General features: G+C 63.7%; 7 protein-coding genes across 7 annotated transcripts; 4 read left to right on the plus strand and 3 right to left on the minus strand.

Annotated features, from left to right (window-relative positions):
• Positions 1–909: 909 nt before the first annotated feature.
• Positions 910–2,914, minus strand: ALG2 (GDP-Man:Man(1)GlcNAc(2)-PP-dolichol alpha-1,3-mannosyltransferase; the record flags this gene model as incomplete). The annotated part of the gene is made up of 4 exons (XM_076649567.1): positions 910–1,750; positions 1,815–2,442; positions 2,524–2,649; positions 2,815–2,914. The coding sequence occupies 4 exons, from the start codon at positions 2,912–2,914 to the stop codon at positions 910–912; spliced, it is 1,695 nt and encodes a 564-aa protein (XP_076504948.1).
• A 214-nt stretch (positions 2,915–3,128) lies between these two features.
• Positions 3,129–4,020, minus strand: MRP17 (mitochondrial 37S ribosomal protein bS6m MRP17; the record flags this gene model as incomplete). Its single annotated transcript, XM_076649568.1, has 3 exons — positions 3,129–3,351; positions 3,723–3,898; positions 3,973–4,020. 3 exons carry the CDS (start codon positions 4,018–4,020, stop codon positions 3,129–3,131), a joined length of 447 nt encoding a protein of 148 aa, XP_076504949.1.
• Positions 4,021–4,519: 499 nt separating this feature from the next.
• JCM10292_006506 (uncharacterized protein) lies at positions 4,520–8,661 on the plus strand (the record flags this gene model as incomplete). Its single annotated transcript, XM_076649569.1, has 9 exons — positions 4,520–4,539; positions 4,704–4,728; positions 5,258–7,105; positions 7,170–7,494; positions 7,563–7,956; positions 8,018–8,167; positions 8,254–8,423; positions 8,490–8,557; positions 8,620–8,661. 9 exons carry the CDS (start codon positions 4,520–4,522, stop codon positions 8,659–8,661), a joined length of 3,042 nt encoding a protein of 1,013 aa, XP_076504950.1.
• A 464-nt stretch (positions 8,662–9,125) lies between these two features.
• Positions 9,126–11,468, plus strand: DBR1 (RNA lariat debranching enzyme; the record flags this gene model as incomplete). Its single annotated transcript, XM_076649570.1, has 8 exons — positions 9,126–9,284; positions 9,348–9,505; positions 9,565–9,689; positions 9,762–9,847; positions 9,913–10,029; positions 10,091–10,672; positions 10,730–11,072; positions 11,179–11,468. 8 exons carry the CDS (start codon positions 9,126–9,128, stop codon positions 11,466–11,468), a joined length of 1,860 nt encoding a protein of 619 aa, XP_076504951.1.
• Positions 11,469–11,871: 403 nt separating this feature from the next.
• On the plus strand, positions 11,872–16,978 carry JCM10292_006508 (C1 family peptidase; the record flags this gene model as incomplete). The annotated part of the gene is made up of 23 exons (XM_076649571.1): positions 11,872–11,877; positions 12,076–12,214; positions 12,281–12,344; positions 12,407–12,485; positions 12,551–12,970; positions 13,043–13,288; positions 13,345–13,375; positions 13,434–13,563; positions 13,624–13,696; positions 13,774–13,796; positions 13,907–14,043; positions 14,470–14,561; positions 14,754–14,892; positions 14,952–15,015; positions 15,092–15,170; positions 15,224–15,643; positions 15,721–15,966; positions 16,035–16,065; positions 16,189–16,318; positions 16,458–16,530; positions 16,592–16,614; positions 16,763–16,899; positions 16,965–16,978. The coding sequence occupies 23 exons, from the start codon at positions 11,872–11,874 to the stop codon at positions 16,976–16,978; spliced, it is 2,796 nt and encodes a 931-aa protein (XP_076504952.1).
• Positions 16,979–17,384: 406 nt separating this feature from the next.
• On the plus strand, positions 17,385–19,040 carry JCM10292_006509 (NAD(P)-dependent alcohol dehydrogenase; the record flags this gene model as incomplete). The annotated part of the gene is made up of 8 exons (XM_076649572.1): positions 17,385–17,412; positions 17,481–17,515; positions 17,575–17,624; positions 17,768–17,945; positions 18,003–18,236; positions 18,300–18,304; positions 18,364–18,909; positions 18,998–19,040. 8 exons carry the CDS (start codon positions 17,385–17,387, stop codon positions 19,038–19,040), a joined length of 1,119 nt encoding a protein of 372 aa, XP_076504953.1.
• A 100-nt stretch (positions 19,041–19,140) lies between these two features.
• Positions 19,141–22,001, minus strand: JCM10292_006510 (uncharacterized protein; the record flags this gene model as incomplete). The annotated part of the gene is made up of 9 exons (XM_076649573.1): positions 19,141–19,278; positions 19,345–19,467; positions 19,520–19,750; positions 19,817–20,485; positions 20,547–20,945; positions 21,007–21,291; positions 21,371–21,601; positions 21,669–21,800; positions 21,867–22,001. The coding sequence occupies 9 exons, from the start codon at positions 21,999–22,001 to the stop codon at positions 19,141–19,143; spliced, it is 2,343 nt and encodes a 780-aa protein (XP_076504954.1).
• Between the last annotated feature and the right edge of the window lie 343 nt (positions 22,002–22,344).

Here is a 22,344-nt window from a genome sequence, read left to right on the forward strand (position 1 = left end):
GGGACGGGAGCCACGCGCTCCAGCAAACACCCTCGGCGGTGCCGCGCGCGCGTCGCGGGCGTCGCACAACATTTGGCTGGCCCCCGCTCGAGGCCGAGGGCTCCACAAACAACACCCTTTGATCGCAAGGCGCGTCGTTGCGACGCGTCCTGCGTTCCGATCGCTTCGCACCACAACTCTCGTCCCCGCCGCAAATGCTGCCTCGTCCAACCAGCGTCCGCCAGGCGCATGCAGCCTTTCAGCAGGAAGCGCCACTCGACGCGCTCCGCTCGGCGTCGGCAAGCGCAGCTGCTGTCCGGCTGCCTCACCTCTTCGCGTCGCGCATGCACAGGAAGGCTGCGGCGGAGATGCCGCTCGAGCGCTGCAGATCCCGAAGTCGACTAGCCTGAAAGCCTGCACAAGCGTCAAACAAGCAGCACAGCTCGGCCTTCTTCACTTGCTCGCCTTCGATCGCGACGAGTGCCGCTCAACTCGTCGTCGCCACCCCTCGTGCCAAGTGCATGCGATCCGCCTTGCTCCGATTGCAGAGCCGGCCGAGTCTCAGCACTCGCGCAATCAAAAAGCTTGCAATCGACTGTTGGTCGCGACGCGTCCGCTCCTCTCGCCTCGAAAGCGATGAGAGCGGCGCAGCTTGTACAGCGCATCAAGCTGAGGGCAGGAGGTGTATGCTCGAAGCCAACAGTGCAAGCTAGGGCAGCACACTGCGATGGCTGCCTCACGCAGATGTAAGCGAATGGCGAGCGGACGCAGAAAAGGACGAGGCGGTGCAGGCTCCTCGTTGTGGGCGACAGGCGGTCTGTGCACCTTCCCCTCACTCAAGCTCGCCGTGTCGGAGGAAAGGCTGCATTGAGCACCGCAGCCGTGCCATCAAGAGGTTACAATCAGCCGCGTGACCCGTCGTACAAGAGCCTACACAACAACCGCGGCAACGCTCGCGACGAAGCACACCGCCATGATGCCGAAGAACATGCACATCTTCTTGAACCCGACCTCGCTCACGATCGGCCACCCCTTCTTGGCCGCGTCGACGCACGCGCGCTCGAAATCCTCGCCGAGCCGCTCCTGCGAGAAGAAGGAGCGCACGCGCTCCTTGCCTGTGCGGCCGAGCTGTGCGCGCTGCGCGGGCGAGAGCGCGAGCAGCGCCGAGAGTGCTTCAGACCACGCGACGGGGTCGCGCGGGCGGAGCAGGCCCGTCGTCTCGGTCCATGCGCCGTCCGCCTCGTCCGCCGCCGAAGGCAGGCCGCGGTCGACGACCGTCTCGGTCGGCCCGCCCGTCGTCGTCGCGAGCACGGGGAGACCGCTCGCCATGCCCTCGAGCGGGACGATGCCAAAGTGCTCGAACATGGGCGTGTAGAGGAGCGCGACGGCGCCGCTCTGCGACGGGCTCAGGAGGAGCGATTTCTGCGCGGCCGAGATATTGAGGAGGAAGAGGACGTCGGGGGGCGAAGCGTCGGCCGGTGGTGGACTAGGCGAGATGGTCGGGCGGGAACGAGCGGGGACGGGAGAAGGGACGTCGGGCAGGGCCGAGGCGGAGTAGGCGTGCTGCGACAGGCCGAGCTTGCCAACGAGCTGCTGCAGGTTCGACAGCGTGCGCACGTTGTCGCCTAGCCGCGGGTCGTACCCTCCGGCGCAGATTAGGCGCAGTCCGGGGTGCGAGCCTGCGGCGCGGACCTTGGCGAACGCATCGACAGCCAGACTGAGGTCCTTCTTGCCCTCGAAGCGGTTGATAGAGAGTAGCATCGGCTTGTCGCTGCGGAGAGCCAGTCGCCATCAGCGCCGTGGTAACGGAGCCGGAGAGGAAGAAGCGGGCACACCTGACGAGCCATCGGTCCTGTTCCTCCACCTTCTCGACCTCGTTGCCATACTGCTGCAGATCCACCGAGGGGTACACGACCCTCGGCTGGCGCCTCAATGCGGGGAACGTGCGCTCAAACACCTGCGCCGTAAAGTCGGAGTTGACGAGGATCTTGTCGGCCTCGCCCGTCGTCGCCTGCTCGAGCGCGTCGATCGGCGCGCGGTACGTCTTGCGCACCTCAGCCGCGATCGAGAAGGGCGTGCCGGCGCGCGAGTCGTGCGGGGACGAGAGGGCGGCGGAAGACGAAGGGGAGAGGAGCTGGTCCGGGAAGTGGCAGTAGAAGACGACGCGGTTGCCGCCGAACCACCGCAGCAAGGGGATGCCCGTGCTGAGCTGGTCGATTACGATCACGTCAAAGGGCTCGAGCTGGCGCCGTGGGGACCAGTCGGACGACGAGCGGAACGGTGTTTCGACCGGGAGGGCGAAGAGCGAGAGGAGCGGCCACGACGAGGCGTGGTAAAGGGAGGCGGCGAGAAGGAAGGAGAAGACGAGGTGCAGCTGGCGCAGCATGGCGCAAATGATGGTGAACCGCCCAAGGATGGAGCGTGGGAAGATCGAGTTGCCGAGGACATGGACGGTGAGGGTGCCTGCGGCGCGAGTATTCGTCAGTGCCGGCTTCTCTGGCGGCTGTTCGTCACGAAGCGACGATCGAGGCGCGGCCCACGCACCATTGCGGGTCTCGTCGAAGCTCCTGCCCTTTGCGCCGTCCTCGTGGTAGCTCGTGAAGACCTCGACCTCGTGTCCCCGTTTCTGGAGCGCCACCGCCGCGTCCACCACGAGTCGTTCAGCCCCACCTGTGCAGGCAGGAAGGTACCGCGAGTCAGCATGGCCGGGTCGGGAGGAACAGGGAGGGGGTTGTGGGGAAGAGGCATCGCAACCGCGCGAGCAGCGAGTCTAGCCAGGCTGGCAGGAGCTGTATGCGTTTACTCGGAGCACTCTGCGAAGCGGCAGGGACGCACCGAGGCCCAGGTCGGGGTGGATGAACGCGATGCGCAAGTTGGGCGGGAGGTGGATGGGCGGGACGCTGTCCGGGTCCTGCGCCTGCACGTTGATCTCCATGCCTGACTCTGCTCCTCGCAAGATTCAAGAGCGAGCGAAAGCAAGGTCGAGAGTTGTTCGAGCGCGAGACGCGGAAGGGACAAGCGCGAGAGCGAGATCCGGCGCAGTCGGGCCGATCACGGCGATCCTCTCGTGCGCAGCCGTTGCTGCTCTCTCACACTGTAGAAGAGACACAAAGGATACCTGCGAATGCACACCTACTCGTCGCGCCCGCTCAGATCCGCTCCCACGCCGTCCTCCTCCCCTCGTCCGCGCCCGTCCGTGCCGGCAGTTCCCTCGCGAACCGAATCGACTTGGTCTTGCCGAGGTCGGTCACCTGCTCGAGCGTCGCGCCGACCTTGAGCGTCGTCCACCGCAGGACTGACGGGTCGAGGCGCAGGCGCGAGTTGAGCGCCGAGAGGACCGGAGGCGAGCAATCGAAGCGCATCGTCCAGTAGCTGTGGGAGCCGGACGAAGACAGCGTCAGTACGGCGCTCTGAAGCGTGTGCAGGCTGCGTGTGGTTCGGATTGCTGGATCGAATGGTCGGCGAGAGGAAGCTCGAGGTTTTTGCGACTGTCACGTCCTTCTGAGAGGCGGACCGCCTCGGCGGTCGTCCCTGAGACGACATGCTGCCGTAAGGCAGCATGGCTTCGGCAGCATGTCGGAGCGCGAGAGTCCTCCTGCGACAGCAAGGTCCCGACCGTTCCATCCGTACGAGGCGACCTTGCAGAGGCACCGTCGCGGACGTCCCGCCCGCCACATCGCCAGGCCTCGCCGACACACGCCGAAGAACAAGCCTGAGAAGCAGTGAGCAGGTGCGCGACTCACTCTCCCGTGAGCTTTCCGGCACCGCCATCCTCGCCGCCTCCACCGCCTCCTCGCCGCTTGCCGACCTTCATGGGCGCGGGAAGGTTGCGCGTGCCCCAGTGGTCGAGAGAGCGGACGACGCCGCCAGACTGGGCGACGAGCGCCGACGAGGACCGGAGGAGCTGGTGCAGCGGGGCCTGCGGGAGAGAGAGAGGGAAGGGGAGTGGGTGAGCCTGTGAGGGAGGGACCGGGGAATAGAGAAAGAGCGCACGAGGTTGCTCGAGTGTTTTGCGATGCACGTCAGCTCGTACAGAGGCATGGCGGCGGTGTGAGAGGGGCGAGAGATGGAGGAAAGTCGGGGAGGCGCGAGGCAGTGAGTACCCGGCTGATTGCGCCTGTCGAGGTGTCTAGGCGGCCGAGTGGTGGGAGTGTATCGCGGTTGTGCGAGTACTTGCGCTGCCTGTGCGAGTTGCGAGCGAGAGTGGCCCCGTAGAGCGACGGCAGCAAGCGAGCAGGGCCAGGCGGTAGTACTGCGCCTCCCCTCGAGCAGAGCCCCGCCGCCGCCAAGGGTCCAGTCGCCGTGTCGCGAGCGGGCCGCCCACCTTCGGACGCCCCAGACCCGCGCCATGGACTACCCGGGCATGTATCCGCCGGGCAGCCACGACGCCCTCGTCAGTGCTGCTGCCCAGGCTGCCCTCGCCGTCCAGCAGCAGCAGCAGCAGCCCCAGCCGCAGGCACCCGCCGCCGGCGGAGATGGTTCCTCCGCCGCATCTACGCCCGACGGCGCTGCTGGCGCCTCGGTCCGGCCTCTGCGGGCCATGCTCGCCCGTGGTGCAGCGTGCGTCCATTTGCCCTTTCTCTCTGTGCGCCGACGCGGGTGGGCGGCGGCGTGGGGCCAGAGGCGACTTGTCCGAAGTTCTCCTCCGAGCACCCCGCCACAGCCCGCCGGCGCAGACGTGCGCGGACCTCGCTGACGCCCCGTGCTTTGCTCCTGCACCGCAGCTGCGACACCTGCCGTGCCCGCAAGGTGAGCGCCTCTCTGCCGTCGGGGTGCCGCCCGCTCTCGCTCAGCCGGTGCCAATCTCCGAACCGAGCGGCGCCGTCGCCGTATCGTGCCTCGCCGCTCCCCCTGGTCTCTCCGCGCTGCTTTACTGGCTCAGGAGGTCTACCAGAGGTCTCACGCGTGTCTGACGGACGCGCTCTGCCCTCGCTCGCGGCGCTGACGAGGCGACTGCGGAGGACTTGCATTGGGTCAGCACGGAATTCGGGGGGCTCCCTCGACTGTGCCCTGTCCGAACCCGGCCCTAGCGCGAGTCTCTGAACCCGGGTTCCTTTCCACTGGATTCAGTCTGTCCGCTTTGTCTGCGGGTCGGTCATATCGTCCGCACTTCGCCCGGGCTTCCCCATCTTTCGCTCCGCCGGCATCCGGCCTTGGCGCGAGCGCGCCTTCATTTGGTCGTGACACCGCGCCCTCGGTCCGCAGCTGCCTCACATTCCAGCAGTGCTTCCGCAATATCTAAAGACCGATCATATTGACGACTTTTATCGACGCGCAGGTCAAGTGCGATGCTTCCCGCCCGTTCTGCACACCATGCATGAAGTCGGCCCGCGGCGACAAGGAGGTCGCGCAGGCGAAATGCAAGTACGAGGGCACGTCCGTCGCCGCCGCTCGTGAGGCCGCCGCCGCCGCGCGCGAAGCCGCTCAAGGCGCGAACGGCCCGCCCGCCGCCAAGCGCAAGCGCAAGTCGCAGGCGGCACCGCCAGGCGACGGCGCGGACGTACAGGGCATCGATGGGGATGTCGCTGCGCAGGCGAAGCGCATGCGCCCCGACGTTCCTGTCGGTCTGCCCGTCCCGTCGCCGATGCCGGCGCTCGACCCCTCGCAGCCGCAGCTGTCCCGCGCATCTCCGCCCACGTCGACATCCGCGTCGGCGACGGAAATGTGGGGCGATGCCTCGCGCGCCGCGTCGCAGCTTGCGTCCGCCGACGCGGGGCGGGCCAGCTGGCCGGGCGGGATCCTCCTCGGCGAAGAGAGCTTCAGACAGGCCCCGGCGCCTGCTCCCGCCGCCGCCATCGAGGGCGTGCCGCAGGAGAAGGTTGACGGGCTCGAGAACCGCGTCGCCGAGCTCGAGCGCGCGTTGCGGCGACAGGCAGAGGTGCACGCCGCCCAGCTCGCGCAGCAGCAGCAGCAGCAGCAGCAGGCGCAGCCCGCGCCTGTGCCTACGCCTTCCGCACCACCGGCGTCGTCGTCTTGGTACAGCGGCGGCGCGCTGCCGCACACGCGCTCGCCGTCGTTCCCGTACGCGCCCTACAACGGCGGCTTGACGAGCTCGTCGTCGTCCGGCGTCAACCATCCGGGCTCTCCTTTCTCTTCGTCACTCCCTCCGCTTTCCTCGTTCGCACAATCGCCTTCACTGGGCTCGGGCTTCCCGTCCACGCCGTTCCCGCCGCCCGGCCAGCCCCTGACGCCCGGCGCGTACCCGCCTATCCAACTCCTCCCGCCGCTCAACTCTCCGCGCCCGATGTCGTCGAACGACCCGACGCGCCGTTCACTTTCAGCTCTGTCGGCCGCAGCCGCCAACGTCGGCATCAATGACGAGGCGAATGGCGTCTCGGGAGCGTGGGCTAGCCCGCTCTCCAGCCTCCGCGGCACCGCCGACGGCTTCGGCCTGCCCGGCCTGAATGCCAGCCCGCGCGCGGCCATGAGCTCGGTGCGAGGGACTGCCGCGCCCAGCTCGGCCAACGTCTCGTCCGTCGCGGCCGAGACGCCCGGGTCGAGCGGAGAGGGCGGGACCAATAGTGCGTGCGCGAGCACGAACGGGACGACGCCTGCGGGCGCGAACGTCTCGCCGAAAGAGGCGACCGCTCTCGGATCGTCCGCCGGCGTGGCCGGCGTCGGAGCAGACGCGTCGGCCTACACGCTCGACGAGTTCTCGCTCACGCCCGAGCTGTACGCCCTGCTGCACCCGCAGTACCCGCCGTCTCTCCCGTCGCTCGCGACCCTGCACCACCTCATGACTGTCTTCTTCACGCGCGCGACCGTGCCCGCGACGATGCTCTCGCGCGCCAACCTCCTCTCCGCGCTCTCGTACGGCCCCGCCGACAAGCGCTGGCCGGAAGAGTCGCTCCTGCACGCCATCTGCGCCTACGCCGCGCTGTACGTCTCGCCCGAGAGCGTCGACCCGCTTGGCGGCGTCCCGGGCGTGGCGACTGGACTCGGGCTCGAGGGCCTCGCGCGCGGGACCGGCGGTGGGGACGCGGCCGAGGTGTTGGGTCGCAGGAGTCGGTACTGGGAGAAGGAGGGCGACGAGAGCCCGCAGGCGTATCACTACCGCCAGGCTAAGAGGGCCATCGAGGAGTCGTGCCGGCTCGAGACGTCCACCGGTCGGAGAAACATGCTCCAGGTGCGTGCTTCTCGCTGCGGCGCTGTCACACGGATCCTTTCGCTAACCCCCCTCGCGCGCGCAGGTTGTCCAGGCGACCATCCTCACGTGCTACACCGCCTACTGCCGCGCCCACTTTACCGACATGTGGCTGTACGCCGGCCTCCTCACCCGCCTGTGCACGCCGCTCGGCCTGAATCACCTCGACGCGTGGGACTTTGAGAACAACCGCTGCGGCCCGATGGGCGAAGACTGGGGCGTGCGCGTCCGCTTTGTCGAGCGGGCCGAGCTGCTCGACACGCCGCAGACGGTCGAGGAGCACTGGGAACGCGCGACGACCTTCTTCTTTGCATTCGCGGTCGACCGATTCGCCAGTGCCAGCACCGACTGGAGCACGAGCATTGATGAGAGTGCGTTGGCGGTCTTTCCGATCGCCGTAGGGGGACTCGCGTGCTGACTCGGGTCTTCCCTCGCGCAGAGGACATCAGCACCCATCTGCCCTGCATTGCGACTGCCCCGACGCCCGCAGTGGCGATCGACCCTCGAACAGGTCATGTCCCCGCCCTCTCGCTCTCGTCGCCAGACTTTTTCGGCTCGACCGATGCACCGATTGGGTCTCTTGGCGTCTACATCAAGGCGACCGTCCTCCTCGGCCGCGTCATCAACCACCTGCAGCGCCTCCCGCGCTCGCGCTGCGTCAAGGTCGGCGAGTCGTGCTCGGCTGTCAAAGTGATGCACAAGACGCATCCGAGCTTCGTCGAGCTCGATATCGCGCTCAGCAAATTCAAGGCGGCGCACTCGAGCAGCTTCTCGTCGGCGGCAGACGACGGTTTCGACGGTTTCATGACGAGTGCCTACGTCTTGCCGCATGTGTGCGTCCGACTCGTCTCCTCCCCCTTTCCCACGCGAGGCTGAATGTGCTCGCTTTTGCAGCGCGACAATCCTTCTCCACGAGGTCTTCACGGACCGCTACGACCGCGAGCCGACGTCGTCGCTTGCGCGCTGCACGGCCGCCGCAAAATGCGTGGTCAACGCAATGTTTGTTCTGTACCAGTCGAACTACGACATGGGCGGCTGCGACCCGTGCGTGCTTCTCTCTCTGCTGCTACTCGCTGAAATTGGCTGTCGGCGCGAGTGTAGCAGAGTAACAACTGACATTCGCTCTGCAGCTTCCTCGGTTTCGCCTGGTCCGTCACCGGCCGCGCCCTCGTCCGCGACTACGCGACGCGCAGAGCGTGGGGCCAGCTCGATGAGGCCGAAGCATCGCGTGCGCTCGCCGAGAGCTGCGTCAGCTTCCACGAGAAGTGCGCCAAAGCGGGCAGGAGCATGGGCATCGCTTGTGCGTCTCTTTTCTGCTCCCGTCTGCTCAGGCAAGGGGCGCGGGCTGACGCATTCGCACTTGTAGCCACGCTTGCTGCCGCCCTCCGCCAACACCTCGATAACCCGAACGCGCTTCTCCCGCTAGACGGCACGGTGCGACTTCATTGCTGATATCGAGGTGGTGTGACACTACTGACGCGCCTGTGGACTTGCAGGAGGAGTGGCCGTCCGCCCGCTGGTCAGCGACGCCCTATTAGGCGTCTCGAGGAGGACCAGACGGCGCAGTCTCGACTTTCGTTCCCGTATTCAGCCTCGCACGTTCTTGCTCGTCTTTGGTCTTCACAATTGTGCAGTAGGGTGGTTCGGGTCGTAGCTGTTGCCTATACACGTGTTGCACATCCCCTTCGAGCGATTGTGGATGGGAGCGGATGAGGAGAGGCAGCTGAAAACCCTTTCTCTTAGGAAGCAACGCGGGGATTGCCGCTTTGCGAAGTGTCCTCTCACCCTGCAAGTACCGCCAAGAGCGCGCAGGAAAGCGGTTAGAATAGTCTCCGACTTCATCGCTTCCCCAAGGCCTGGCTCCTGCACTCACTTCGTCTGCGTTCAGTCCAGCTCGAAGCGCTGCCGGTGCGACTAGAGCATCTGTTCGGTACTCCTCGGCGCTCTCTACAAAAGTCCCGACCTCTCTCGCGCTCGCTCGACCCAGCACCGCCTCGATCGCATGTCGGCGCCTCCACCGCGCTCGCTGCGCGTCGCCGTGGTCGGATGCTCGCACGGCACACTCGACGACATCTATGCCACCGTCGCACGCTGCGATGAGGAGGCTCGCAGCCGCGGCGAGCCCGAGATCGACCTGGTGCTGTGTTGCGGCGACTTCCAGGTTCGTTGGCTCTTGCGGGTCCCACCTCGTCCTGTCCTTAGTGACGAGATTTGCGGTATACAGGCCATGCGCAACACGTCCGACCTGCAGACGATGGCGTGCCCCGTCAAGTACCGCGCACTGGGGCACTTCCACCAGTACTACGCCGAGCGCAAGCGCGCACCAAAGCTTACGATCGTCATTGGCGGGAACCACGAGAGCTCGGGCTACATGTGGGAGCTGTGCGTGCTGTTCCTGCCGTGCCATCGCGACTTGGCTGCCCGCGATGCTTTCCGCGCAGGTATCACGGAGGTTGGCTCGCGCCCGACATCTACTTCCTCGGGTTCGCCGGCTCGGTGCTTGTTGACGGGTGGCTGCGCATTGCTGGCGCGAGCGGAATCTGGAAGAGCGGCGACTGGAAGAAGGGTGCGTTCGACGATCCCGGTGAGGACCGTCGAGATGCTGTGCTGATCTCCTTACGGCTCTTACGATGCACAGGCCACTTTGAGACGGTGCCGTTCGACGACCGCACGATCCGCTCGGTCTACCACATCCGCGAGTACGACGTCGCACGGCTGCTTCAGGTTCGCCGTGTCCTTGCGGGCCGAGATGAGCGCTGTCTAGATGCTGACTCCGGCTCTCGCGGCAGCTCAAGAACCGCGGCAAGGCGGTCGACGTCTTCCTCTCGCACGACTGGCCGCTCGGCATCGAGCAGCACGGCGACGTGGACCAGCTGATTTGTGACAAGCCCTTCTTCAGAGACGAGGTGCGTCTGCAATGTCTTCTCACTTATCTCTCGCTCTGCGCTCACTCCTCGTGGGTTGCAGATTGCAACCAATACCCTCGGCTCGCCACCGCTCCATGCCCTCCTGACCTCGCTTCAGCCGCGCCACTGGTTCTCCGCCCACTTACACGTCAAGTTCGCCGCGCTCTTCCACCACGACGGTACTAAGACGCAAGCCGTGCGTCGCGGCGGCGGCTACGGCGGGTTTGGCCACTCAGCGCCGCAGACTCGGGTGCCCGCCGCGCCATCAGCTGCGACCCCCAAGGCCGAGGACAATCCGGACGAGATCCAGCTTGACGACGATGACGAGGGGGCTGCGGCAGCCGGAGGATCTGCCGCCGCGCCCGAAGGACCGGCGAGCGAGGAGAAGGGGTGTCCGAGCGGATGCGCCCCCGCGACGGGCGAGCACGCGCACGACCAGGTCTCGTCGGCTGGTGCAGCAGAGAACCCGGATGAGATCACTCTTGACGACGAGGATGCCGACGGTCCTTCTGGCGGGGATGCGAGGATGGAGGTCACGCAGGAGGAGGTGGCGAACGTGCCGGTCGAGTCTGCGAGCAGGGGGCCTACTACCAAGTTCCTCGCGCTCAGCAAACCAGCGGGGAAGGGGCGAGACTTCCTCCAGGTATGCATGGCTCGCACACTCTCCTTGCGCTGTCGCTGATCGTCGTCGCACTCGCAGGTCCTCGACATCGACTCGCCCGCACCCGCTGAGGTACCTGCACCAGCGCCAACGGCCGCAGATGTGGATTTCTCTGCGTCGAGGTCCCGCCCGAAGCTTTTCTTCGATCCTCACTGGCTCGCCATCGTCCGCTCAACTGCACCCTTCCTCTCGCTCAATCAGCGCCCGACTCCCTTCCCGCCCCTCTCCGAGCTCACCCAGTCGATCGAGAGCGACTACAAGTGGGTTAGCGAGAACGTCGGCAAGGGCGGCGACGGGCTCGTCGAGGTCGAAGAGGTGATGCAGTTTAGGAGGACGGCGCCGACGCAGGAGGAATGGGAGGCTCAGGGCATGATTCAGATGCGTACGTCCGCCCCTCTGCCAGTAACAACGCAGGCGAATTCTCAGCTTGCATCGCTACTCGCTTTCGTTGCTGTCGAGCGCTCTCCTAACTGTTGCTCGGTCCGCAGCCTCTTGGTACACCAATCCGCAAACCCTCGCCTTTGCCGAGCTGCTCTCGATCGAAAACCGCATCAACCCCATTCCCGAAGGCTACCTCGCGGCGCTCGAGGCGGAGAAGAAGCGTGCGCTCGAAGAGGCCAAGGCCGAGGCGCTCCGCGAGGTCGAGATGGCCGGGACGCGGGTCGACGAGGAGCCCGCGGGCGAGACTGCGGTCGAAGTCGCTCAAAGGGAACACGAGGCGCAGGCGCTTGCGGATGGAGGGAATCCGGAAGAGATTGCGCTCGACGACGACGAGTAGCTGGAGCGGGACGACGCAGGAATCTTGGGTCTGATCATGGTGGTTTGTTGTACGTCTTACTACCTTTCATCGCAACTGCACAACCCTCGCGTACGCAGAAATTCGCTCTCTTTGCTGTGTTGGCCTCCGCTTAGCGGCGGGACAGCTCGTTCTGCCTTTTGCTCGCGCGGCACGGCCATTCGCTACCTTTGAATTGCATCTCGCGCTATCTCAGGACACGCCTCGTCCTCGCAGTCGCTGTGTCGCTCTCCCCCCGTCCTCGGTGTGCCTGTCCGAAAGGAGCAACCGGACGGTCCGCGGGCATGCGCCGCCAGCCAGTCTGCTTCTTTCGCTTCTCTCTGGTTCTCTATTCGACCTCGTCGAAGTGCATACTGCTCTACTCTATTTCTTCGGACCTCCTGTCATGGCCGTGCGTACTCTGCCTCTTCGTGGGTGGACGCCGGGAAATTGACTCGCCATTCGTCTCCCGCAGCTTTGTCGCGTGCAAAGCTCGGCTGTTCCCACTGGCTCAGAAGCAGGCAACGCAGAGGCTCATCCTGGAGCGGTGAGTCCTGGGAAGCCCTTTGTCCCGTTTCGGCGTCGCTGATGTGCGGTTATTTACCTTCAGATCGCCGTCGAACGCATCGATGCCTGGCACGACGACCTAGCGCGGGACAAGACGTACACTCTCGCCAAGACGATAATGAGCAGGACAAACATGAAGGTCGTCTTGCAGGACCGCGAGGCGAAGATCCAAGACCAGATGAGTTCGTCGTGTCGTTTCTCTGGTGCCGACAAGCTTTCAGTGCGCGCTAACATGCCCAGTGTTCTAGTCTTCAACGTCCAGATCCCGACAGAGGGGGAGCCCGTGACGAATCAGCTTAGTTCTGGTCGCTGGTGCGTGTTTTGCGCAACCCACTCGCCTGCGTTCAGTTTGCCGACCCAGCGAAATGTCGCAGCTGGCTGTTCGCCATGTGCAATGTGGTCCGCATCTTCACTGCGCGCAAGTACAAACTCGGCGAGTTCCAGCTCTCCCAGGTACGCTGCATTTGGCTGCTTCAGACAACGTGGTGGAAGTACTGATGCCTGCCGCCCTGTTGCAGAGCTACCTGTTCTACTGGGATCACCTCGCCAAGGCCAACTGGTTCCTCGAGCGGTGCATCGCGCACTATGAGGAGCCGCTCGATAGCCGCCTCATGCAGTTCCTCCAGAAGGACGTCCCGGCGCAAGACGGCGGCGACTGGGACCTCGCCGTCGCACTTGTGGAGGAGTATGGTCTTGTCCCGCAGTCGGTCTTCCCCGAAAGCTGGAACAGCTCCAACTCCGAGACGCTCGATGCGCTGCTCACGACCAAGTTGCGCGAGATGGGCGTCGAGCTGCGCGCGCAGATGGGCCGTCACGCAGGACAGGGCTCGAAGCGCGACGCCATCGCTGCTGCGCGCGAGATCAAGAAGGTCATGCTCAAGGAGATCTTCCGCATTCTCACGATCTGCTGCGGCACGCCGCCGAAGCCCGACCAGCCTGTGCGCAACTTCCGTCGCTCGATGTCCGATCGTCCAGCGGCCATTGACGTATGATCGAACTTCCGCACGCAGTTCGTTTGGGAGTTCAAGGCGAGGGATGGCCAAGTCAAGTCGATCACCACCACTCCACGCGAGTTCGCGCAGGTTCACGCCGGCTACAACTGCTCCGACACTATCTCGATCATCCACGACCCGCGCAGCCCTTACATGCACGCCTATCACCCCGAGTGGCTTGGCAACGTTGTCGGTGGCCGGAAAGTCAAGTACCTCAACCTGCCGCTCGACGTGATGAAGAAGGTCGCCATCAAGATGCTGAAGGTAAGCTTTCTCCGGCTGTTTAAGGCCAGCAGCGGATTGCTGACGGGCGCCGGCAGGCCGACTACCCGATCTGGTTCGGCTCGGATGGTGCGTCTCGCACTGCCGTTTCTCACGTGCTCCGCATATTCACGCCAGCGGCCCGCAGTCGACGCATCAAGCAATGCCGACGAAGGCTACATGGACGTTCGGCTGTACCACTACGATGCCTGCTTCGGCACTTCGCTCAACATGAACAAGGCGGATCGTCTGCGTACCCAGGACTCGTCGAATACACAGTCAGCCTTGCGCACTATTTTTCCGAGCTTGGGACGTTAATATGCTTCCTTCCACTGCAGCGCCATGATGTTCACCGCCGTCCATCTCGACGGAAACGGCAATCCGGTCCGCTGGCGTGTGGAGAACAGCTGGGTGAGCCACTCCCTATCACCTCCTCTTCTCTGCGTGCTTGCTTCTGAGAATGCGCACTGACTCTGTGCCGACGACAGGGCGAAGAGGCGTGCAACAAGGGGTGCGTATGCCGCATGCTCGTTCCTTCACAGGTCGCGACTTTGGCTTGTGCGAATCGCGGTCAGCTGTCTAGTGCCCTCGCTGAATAGTACTTGCTGTCACCCTCCACAGTTTCCTCGTCATGACCGACGACTGGTTCAGCGAGTACGTCTTCCAGATCGTCGCCCCTCGCCGCTTCGTTCCGCCGGAAGCGCTCGACGCCTACGACCACGGACCGGTGACCAAGGTGCCGTTCTGGGATCCCTTCGGTACGTCCCGCTTTACTTCTCCTGCCTGTGATCCAGCTCGGGCATTGCCGCACTGGCCAATCAATCACACATGCATCCTTGCGCAGGGAATTGATGCAGCGAATCTCGTCCCTCACCGGGTGCAATGTAACGACTGGTCAGTTATTTCAAGGCGCCGCCAGGATTCGTGCTTCTGGCAGAAGCGCAAGTCACTGCAAGAAGCAGAGCATCGCGCCGACGTCCGGTGGCTTCGCCAAAAAGAGCGTTCACTTGCAACCGGTGTACCCGCTCAGTCAAATTTGTAGCGACCACCACCGCGCGGTTGCACAAATCCTCACTCTCACACGCGAGAGAAGCCGCCCGAGATAGCGGTTCGGCGACGGAAGGGGACGACGGACAGGAGGGAGGCGGATGTTCCGCGGAGGCGGTCCGCCCACCTCGCCGCAGGCTCTGCTTCTTCAGCCATTCGCCCTTTCTTTGCAATCGTGCTGTTGCCGTTCGCCCACCTCAAACCCACGCAATACAGCCCGTCAATGTCTGTGCGTAGCGATCTCGCCCGTCGCTTCGAGTTGCGAGTGACCTGTGTCCGCGTCGTGCAGCTTCGCCGAACGCGTTCCTCCTCCTCGATTGCGCCGACTGGTTGCGAGGCAGAACATGCAGAGGATCATCCCGGCGGGGTGCGCTCAGCTTCTACTCGATCGCGCTTCCTCGCTGATAAGGTCGCGCCGCAGATCTCGCTCGCGCAGGTCGACGCCTGGCACGACGACCTCGCAGGCGACAAGACTTACTCGCTCGCCAAGACCATTATGAGCAGGACCAACATGAAGATCGTGCTGCAGGACAGGGAGGCAAAGATCGCAGATCAGATGAGTTCGTCGGCATCGCACGCTTCATCGCGCCTTCGAGCTGACACAACTGCCTGTGAACAGTCTTCAACGTGCAGGTCTCGACCGAGGGCGAGCCTGTGGCGAATCAGCTTAGTTCGGGCCGTTGGTGCGATCCGCTTCTCTCGTCCCTTCCTTCGCTTAGCTGACGACCGTTCTGACTGTGCCTGTGCTACTAACCGCAGCTGGCTTTTCGCGACATGCAACGTCGTGCGGATCTTTACTTCGCGAAAGTACAATCTCGGCGAGTTCCAGCTGTCGCAGGTGCGCACCTGCTCTCCTTTGACAAAGCAAGTGCACTGAACGCTCCTACGCAGTCGTACCTGTACTTTATGGACCACCTGTCGAAGGCCAACTGGTTCCTCGAGCAGTGCATCGTTCTCCACGAGGAGCCGCTCGATTCGCGCTTGATGCAGTTCTGCATGAAGGACATGCCCGCCCAGGACGGCGGTCAGTGGGATCTCGCCGTTGCCCTCGTCGAAGAGTTCGGACTGGTTCCGCAGTCGGTCTTCCCCGAGAGCTGGAACACCTCGCATTCGGGACCGCTTGACGCGCTGCTCACGTCGAAGCTGCGCGAAATGGGTCTCGTCCTTCGCGCATCTATGGGGCGGGCAGCACAAAGGGGGTCGACGCGTGACGCTGTGGCAAGCGTGCGGCTTCAGAAGGACGATATGCTCAAGGAGATCTACCGCATCCTCACCATCTGCTGCGGCACGCCGCCGAAGCCGGACCAGCCGGTGCGTAAGATCCCCGTCCTAAATCCCTTGCCCTCCGCAGCGTTAAGAGCTGACGCATGTCCGTCTTGGCATCACAGTTCGTCTGGGAATTCGCGACCCGGGACAAGCAGGTCAAGTCAATCAAAACAACTCCGCGTGAATTTGCACGCGTTTACGCCGGCTACAACTGCTCCGACACGATTGCCATCATCCACGACCCGCGCAATCCCTACAACCGCATTTATTCGGTCAAACGACTCGGCAACGTTGTCGGCGGCCGCCCGGTCAGATACCTCAATCTGCCGCTCGACGTGATCAAGCGCATTGCGATCAAGGTTCTCAAAGTGAGGACTGCCTACGTCAGCCTCTGGAACCTCGCTGACTGACGCCTTTGCCCGTTCGCACGTACCAGGCCGACTATCCGCTCTGGTTCGGCTGCGACGGTGCGCTTGCTCCCGTGCCTCATACCCTCGCATGACCCTGCATGACCCTGCATGGCCCTGCAACGCCAAGCTTCCCTCCAGCGATCTACGTAGCGCAAAGCTGACATTCTGGACATCCTTCAGTGACCAAGTCAAGCAACACCATCGAAGGCTACATGGACATCCGTTTGTTCGAGTATGAGGCGTGCTTCGGCACCACGCTCAACATGGACAAGCGGCAGCGTCTCATGACGGAAGACTCGGCTATGGATCAGTACGTTGTACATTTCTTCCTCACGGCCCGTTGTCTCGCCGAGCACTGGCTGTGCCGTCTGCATACCGCTTCACAACGCGACAAGCCCGACAGACTTTTCCAGGAACGTTTAAAGGCTGACCCTGACTTGCGTTCGCAGCGCCATGTTGTTCACAGCCGTGCATCTCGACGCTGACGGGAACCCGGTGCGGTGGCGCGTTGAAAACAGCTGGGTGCGTTGTCGGTTTGACCTTCTCAGACCGCGGTCGGCTCATTCTCCTTGGCGCACTGCAGGGTCCCGAGCGTTGCAACAAAGGGTACGTTCTGGTACAGTCTACAGCTACGCCGCTGTGGCAGCAGAGCGCCTTGGCTGTGCTGCCTCCTCCCGTCGCAGTCGCCGGACGACGACAGTGGCTCTTTGACAGTCAGGCTGATTCTCGTGCCCTGTCTGGTATGCTCCCACAGTTTCCTCGTCATGACGGACGACTGGTTCTCCGAGTACTTGTACCAGATTGTCTCGCCCCGGAAGTTTGTCCCGCCCGACCTGCTCGACATCTACCACCATCACCCCGTCACAATGTTCCCGCCCTGGGACCCGTTCGGTGCGCTGCCTCTCACGGACCGGTCGCTGGCTCAGCGGGTTGCTGATTTCCGTGACATTGCCCAGGTGCTTGCGCGTAGTCTTGCTCTGCCTGTCTCTCCTCTGCCTCTTCTCGGTACACTTGGCCGCAATGTATAACTTGTCTCGAACTACCTCATCCTTCAATGTGAGATACGCATGTGTTGGCGAGTGCGACTACCGGCTCACTCCTGCAACGCAGGAAACGGAGGAAAGTGGGATCCGCGCGGTGACCTCGGCCAATTTCGCAACGGCCCTACCGCCCTTTGACACGTTGTCTGTCCTCGTTTGCCGCGCTTCGTTCGCTGAGCATGCCGAAGCCGTCTCCACTCTGCAATTGGCGCTTGTGCGGAGCACTTTAGCAGGAGGTGGGGGCCTCGCCCGTCTCTCCTCCGGCTCCCCTCACTTCGCGCTGCTCTCCCCTCTTCGCTGCTCAGAACTGCTCTTGCTTGCACGCTACGCTCCACAATGAAGACACACGCTTACGTTCTCGCTGGTGCGGGCTCGCGTCTCCTCGCCGCGTCGGGGACTCTGCTCACCCCACACCCCACTTTCGCCTCGCAGAGAAGGATGCTCCTTTCGTATGGCAGGAGGTCGAGGTGAACAGCAGCCGGGTTGAAGCGATGTGCGAGCAGACGGGCTGACCCGCGACTCGCAGCTGCACGACCCCGAGGACAATGAGGTCCTCATCGAGGTTGTTGCGTGCGGGTGAGTCTCCATCTGATACCTCCGCCCCCCCTTCTGCGTCTTCTCCGATTGGATGGCTCGCAAAGCCTCTACGGTGGACGCGAGTGGGGTTTTGCGGACCTCGCTGCGGTTTAATGGCAAAGCTGACCCGCAATGCTTTGCAGCATCTGCCACACCGACCTCGCCGTTCAGAGCGGTGCTTTTCCGTCGCCGTTCCCCAACGTTACGGGACACGAAGGCTCCGGCGTTGTGATGAAGGCCGGAAAGTCGGTCACGCGGGTCAAGGAGGGCGACAAGGTTCTCTGCTCTTTCAACCACTGCAGCGAGTGCGGCCCTTGCCAAGTTTGTCCAAACTTCTTGCTCTCTTGTCAGACCTTCTGCTTATGCCGGGCAGAACAGACGGGGCACCCAGCGGCATGCGAAGGCTTTGGCGCCGTCAATTTTGGTCGGCTTCGGAGCTCTGCGGTTGGGCAGAAGCCCGGTCTTTCAGGCTCGAACGGCGGGGACCTGTATGGCGCCTTCTTCGGCCAGTCGACTTTCGCCAAGCACGCTGTCGTAATGGAAAACTCGTGTGTCAAGGTGCCCGACGACACGGACTTGATCACTCTCGCTCCTCTCGGTTGTGGTCTGCAGGTGCGCCTTTCCTGCTCATTCCACCTTGGTGCAATCTCATGCTGAACTTCCCAACATTTGCAGACTGGGTCAGTCCAAGCAGCTTGCGCTTAGCCGCCTCGGCCATACTGACTCTGCAACACTGCAGCGCCGGATCCGTCCTGAACAAGCTCAAGCCTGAAAAGGACAGCACATTGGCTATCTCGGGCCTCGGCGCCGTCGGCGTTTCTGCCCTCCTCGCGGCAAAGTATCTTGGTGTGCAGACTATCATCGTTGTCGACGTGGTCCCCGCCAAGCTCGAACTCGCCAAGCAATTCGGCGCGACGCACGTCTTCAATGCTCGCGATGCGGACGTTGTCGATCAGGTCAAGGCCATCACGCCGTACAAGGGCGGCGTCAAGTACTTTGTCGAGTGTTCCGGCAGCGTCCCGGCGCTCAAGGCCGCATGGGCAATGACTGCCAACATGGGTACGCTCCTGTCAGCCGGCACGCCTGGACCGGGAGTCCAGCCTCCGTTCGGCGTCTTCGAGAACCTCGTCGGATGCAAGACCTACATCGGGCTGTGCGAGGGCGACTCGAACCCGCCCGAATTCATCCCCTTCCTCGCCAAGCTCTACGCGGATGGTCACTTCCCCATCGACAAGATTAGCAAGGCCTTTCCGTACGACAAGCTGGAGGAGGCGCTCCACGCAATGTGCGTTCCGCTTTTCCCCTCCGTCCCGCCCCGCTACGGTCCGCAAAGCTCCGCTCCGAGACTGTCAGACTGATATACAGGAGTACAGGCACGTTGGCGAGACAATCAAGCCCATCCTTGTGTTCACGTAGCCAGATGTGCTGCACCCCTTGTACAAAACGAGTGACCGCTCCAAAGCAGTGTTCTCTCCGATCCGTCGAATCTGTGTAAACTCCATATCGTCGCATTCGTCTACGTGTGCTCTACCCACGTTGCGAACCACGGATGCGGCCACGCTACAGCGTGGTTCGCAAGCGCGGCTGTTGCGTCCGTTCGCGCGGAAGCGGTAGCGAGGAAAGATGTATTCGCCTGTACGGCTGTTGCAAGAGCCTGCACGTGCATTGCGTGATGATCAGCGTGACGGTGCATTGTTTCAGCGCATGCGGTAGAGCGTACCTGCTTCGTCCAGCGCGATGCAGCTTCATCGCCTTGTCCCCCGTCTTCGTCGCTCTTGTGGTTCGACAGTGCAGATGCTGCTACGTCGCATGCCGCCTTGACATCGTTCACCGCCTCGTCGAGCTGGGACAGGCCCTGTCAGTCCAGTCCTGCAGGGGCAGACTGCGTCGCGCACCTCGGCCTTCTTAAGCTGATCCCGCGCTGCTTGGAATTCTCCCCACGTTGCACCCGTATCTTCGGCCCGCGCAGTTGGCACGCCGTCTTCAGAAACAAGAAGCCTGTCAAGCCAGGCGAAGCGCTGGAGGAAGCGACCGCGCTCCGCTTCAGCAAGCGGCACCGCCAGCTCGGGGAGGAAGGGCGAGGAGAACTTGATTGGCGGGGCGGAACGGCGTGAGAGCAAGGACAGCTGAGTGCAAGTGGTACGAATCAATATGCTGCCGTTCGCGACGCAGGCAAAGCGGGAGGAACGCACCCGCCAGCACATTTCACACATCCTCGCGAGCATCTTCGCCTCGTCACGCTTCCGCGCAGGATAGCCACCCTCGCCCTCGACGCCGTTCTTCATGCTCCCCGCCAGGGTCACCCACAACGCCTGCGCCTGTCGCGCAATCCTCGCGCCAACATACCACGCCTGCTCGCGCGCCTCACCGTCCGCACCGACGAAGAGCGCGACGGCGTCTTCGAACCCGCTCAAGAGCGCCTCGAGGGCGAGGTCGGCTGTATGCGCTGCGAGGGCGACAGGCAAGAGTCGCGCCGCTTCCTCCGCCGCCGCCTCGTCCTCCTCCTGGGGGAGGTTGAGCAGCGGGAGCACCTCGTTGACGATGAGCGGGCGCACTTCCCGCTCCGCCTCGTGCGTGCCGAGCTCGCTCCACGCCTGCAAGGATTTGACGACCCACCTGCGCTGCCTCGCGCGGTTCTGCGCCGAGAGGTGGGCGGTGGTCTGCAGGAGATGCGACGCGAGGCGGTCGAAGAACGAGAGGAGGCGATGCGCCGGCTGAGAGGGGTGCGTCTCCTGCGCTGAGAGGGCGTAGAGCGCGGGATAGAAGGAGGCGGGCAGGGGAGTGAGGGTGCGGAGGAACGAGAGTGGAAGGGAGAGGAGCGCGTGCGTGTGGAAGAGATGCGGAGGGGAGGCGATGAGGGACTGCGGGAGTGAAAAGTGCTGAGCGGTAGGGACCGCGGATGGAGTAGAGAAGACAGCGCACCTGCTGTAGCGAGCGAACGTACGGCACCATCTCCTTCCTGGCCCTCCTCGTGCTCCATTCCCTCAACGCCTTCCACCCGCCCTCACCCCGGTTCCACGCATCCCACAGGCGGACAAGATCTTCAACGTCCTCGCACAGCTGACGAAGTGTGTCGTAGGCTTCGGCGAGTGCGAGGGCAGGAACCGGCCGCGGAGGCTGCTGTGTCGCGAGGAGCGGGACCGTCGACGAGGGAGCGAAAGCGCTTCGAAATGACGGAGGGGGATCGTCGAGAATAGACAAAGGCGACGACGGCGACGGAAGTCGCGAGAAGAGGGTGCGGAGGATTGCGAGGTTGTGGGAAATCTCGAGCGGAGAGGTGCGGCGAGGGAAAGTGAGGCATGCGATCGGGTAGAGGAGATGCTGCACACGTGATGCGTAAGTTCGAGTATTCAGACAGAGAGGCCGCTGGCGGTCGCCGTACGATGCGCATCGAGACCCTAGCGATGAGCGCTTGCCGAGACGCGTCGTCCAGGCCTTCCTGCTCCGCCTTCTCCGACTGCAGCCACTGCAGCGCATGGTCGAGAGCGGCCAGCACTTCGGTCGTCGTGACCGTGTGCTCGGCTGGTGCGGGCGCCGGCGGGGCGTTCTGGCCTGGAAGAGCGAGACGAGAAGGGGCGGGAGGAGTGGGCGGCGAATCGGGCGGGAAGCAGGCCGCCATGAGCGAGTTGAAGGAGAGAGTCGAGAGAGACAGATGCACGTCTTCATGCTGCGTATGGGAACGAGCGCATCAGCCGGGCCCGATAGCGAAGGCCGGGATGGGCGGTAGCAAGTCATGCCGTGCGCACCTCGTACACCTGGTTCTTCGACATCTCCTCCCAGACGATCTCGCTGGTCTTCAGCACGCCAAGCAGGAGCGCCCGGAGCACTACCGTCTGGATCTCCGGCAGGCGCTCGAGCGGGTTTGCTGAAGTGGACGGCGGAGAAGCGAATCCTGAGATGGCTGCAAGCGAGTCGGCGCGGAGGTAGTTGCACGTCCACAGAGTCGACGCGAGCGGGTGCCCTGCGTAGAAAGTGGCCTGTCGTCGAGGGAGGGCAGCGTCAATGGCTCGAGGTCGCTGGCAGGTTCGTTTCGAGGCGGCGCACCTCTAGCCGAACGACCTCGTCGTGCACCCAGGCTACAGACTGCGGGTCGAGCACGCGATCTGGGTCGAATGGCGGGTAGCGATCCATGTCTTGCTGCGCGTGCAGGAAGTTGTCGGTGCGGGCATCATTGACCTGCCGAAGAGAGAGCGTACTGCATCAGCGCTGCGCCGACAAGTCGCAATGTTCTTTCTCGCTCACCTCGATGGCGCTCATGAGCTCCATCATGGTGTAGCGCTCATCGCGAATGAGCTGGCCCTTTGCCAGCTCTGCCAAAGCCGCGTCGATGAGCGGCATCGCGTCGACGTAGCCTCCCGACATGTCTCCGGCGTCCATACAGGCTGTGAGGACGGTGCAGATGTCAGTCGAGTAAGAATGAGCCGGTCAGGGCATGTCCGAGAGATGCGACCGCGAACTAATGGTCCTGCGCGTGAGGCCGACATAGTCGACTCGCGAGGTGGTCGCACGCAGACAAAGAAGAGCACAGATCCCACGCTTACCTTGTTCAGCGGAGGACGAAGAGAGAAAGAGACGGGTGCAGCCGAAGCGGAGCCGAGACGGGAGAACAAGGCAGCAACAGCGTCTTTCGAGGCGTTCGCAGGCTGAAGCTGTTCGAGAGCGTCTAAGCTAGCTGTGCGGGCCTCAGTCCAGCCTCTCTCGTGGTGCGGTCGTCGTGTCG

Source organism: Rhodotorula paludigena, assembly GCF_050403205.1.
Source record: "Rhodotorula paludigena JCM10292 DNA, Rt_paludigena_JCM10292v1_ctg25, whole genome shotgun sequence".
NCBI lineage: Eukaryota > Fungi > Basidiomycota > Microbotryomycetes > Sporidiobolales > Sporidiobolaceae > Rhodotorula > Rhodotorula paludigena.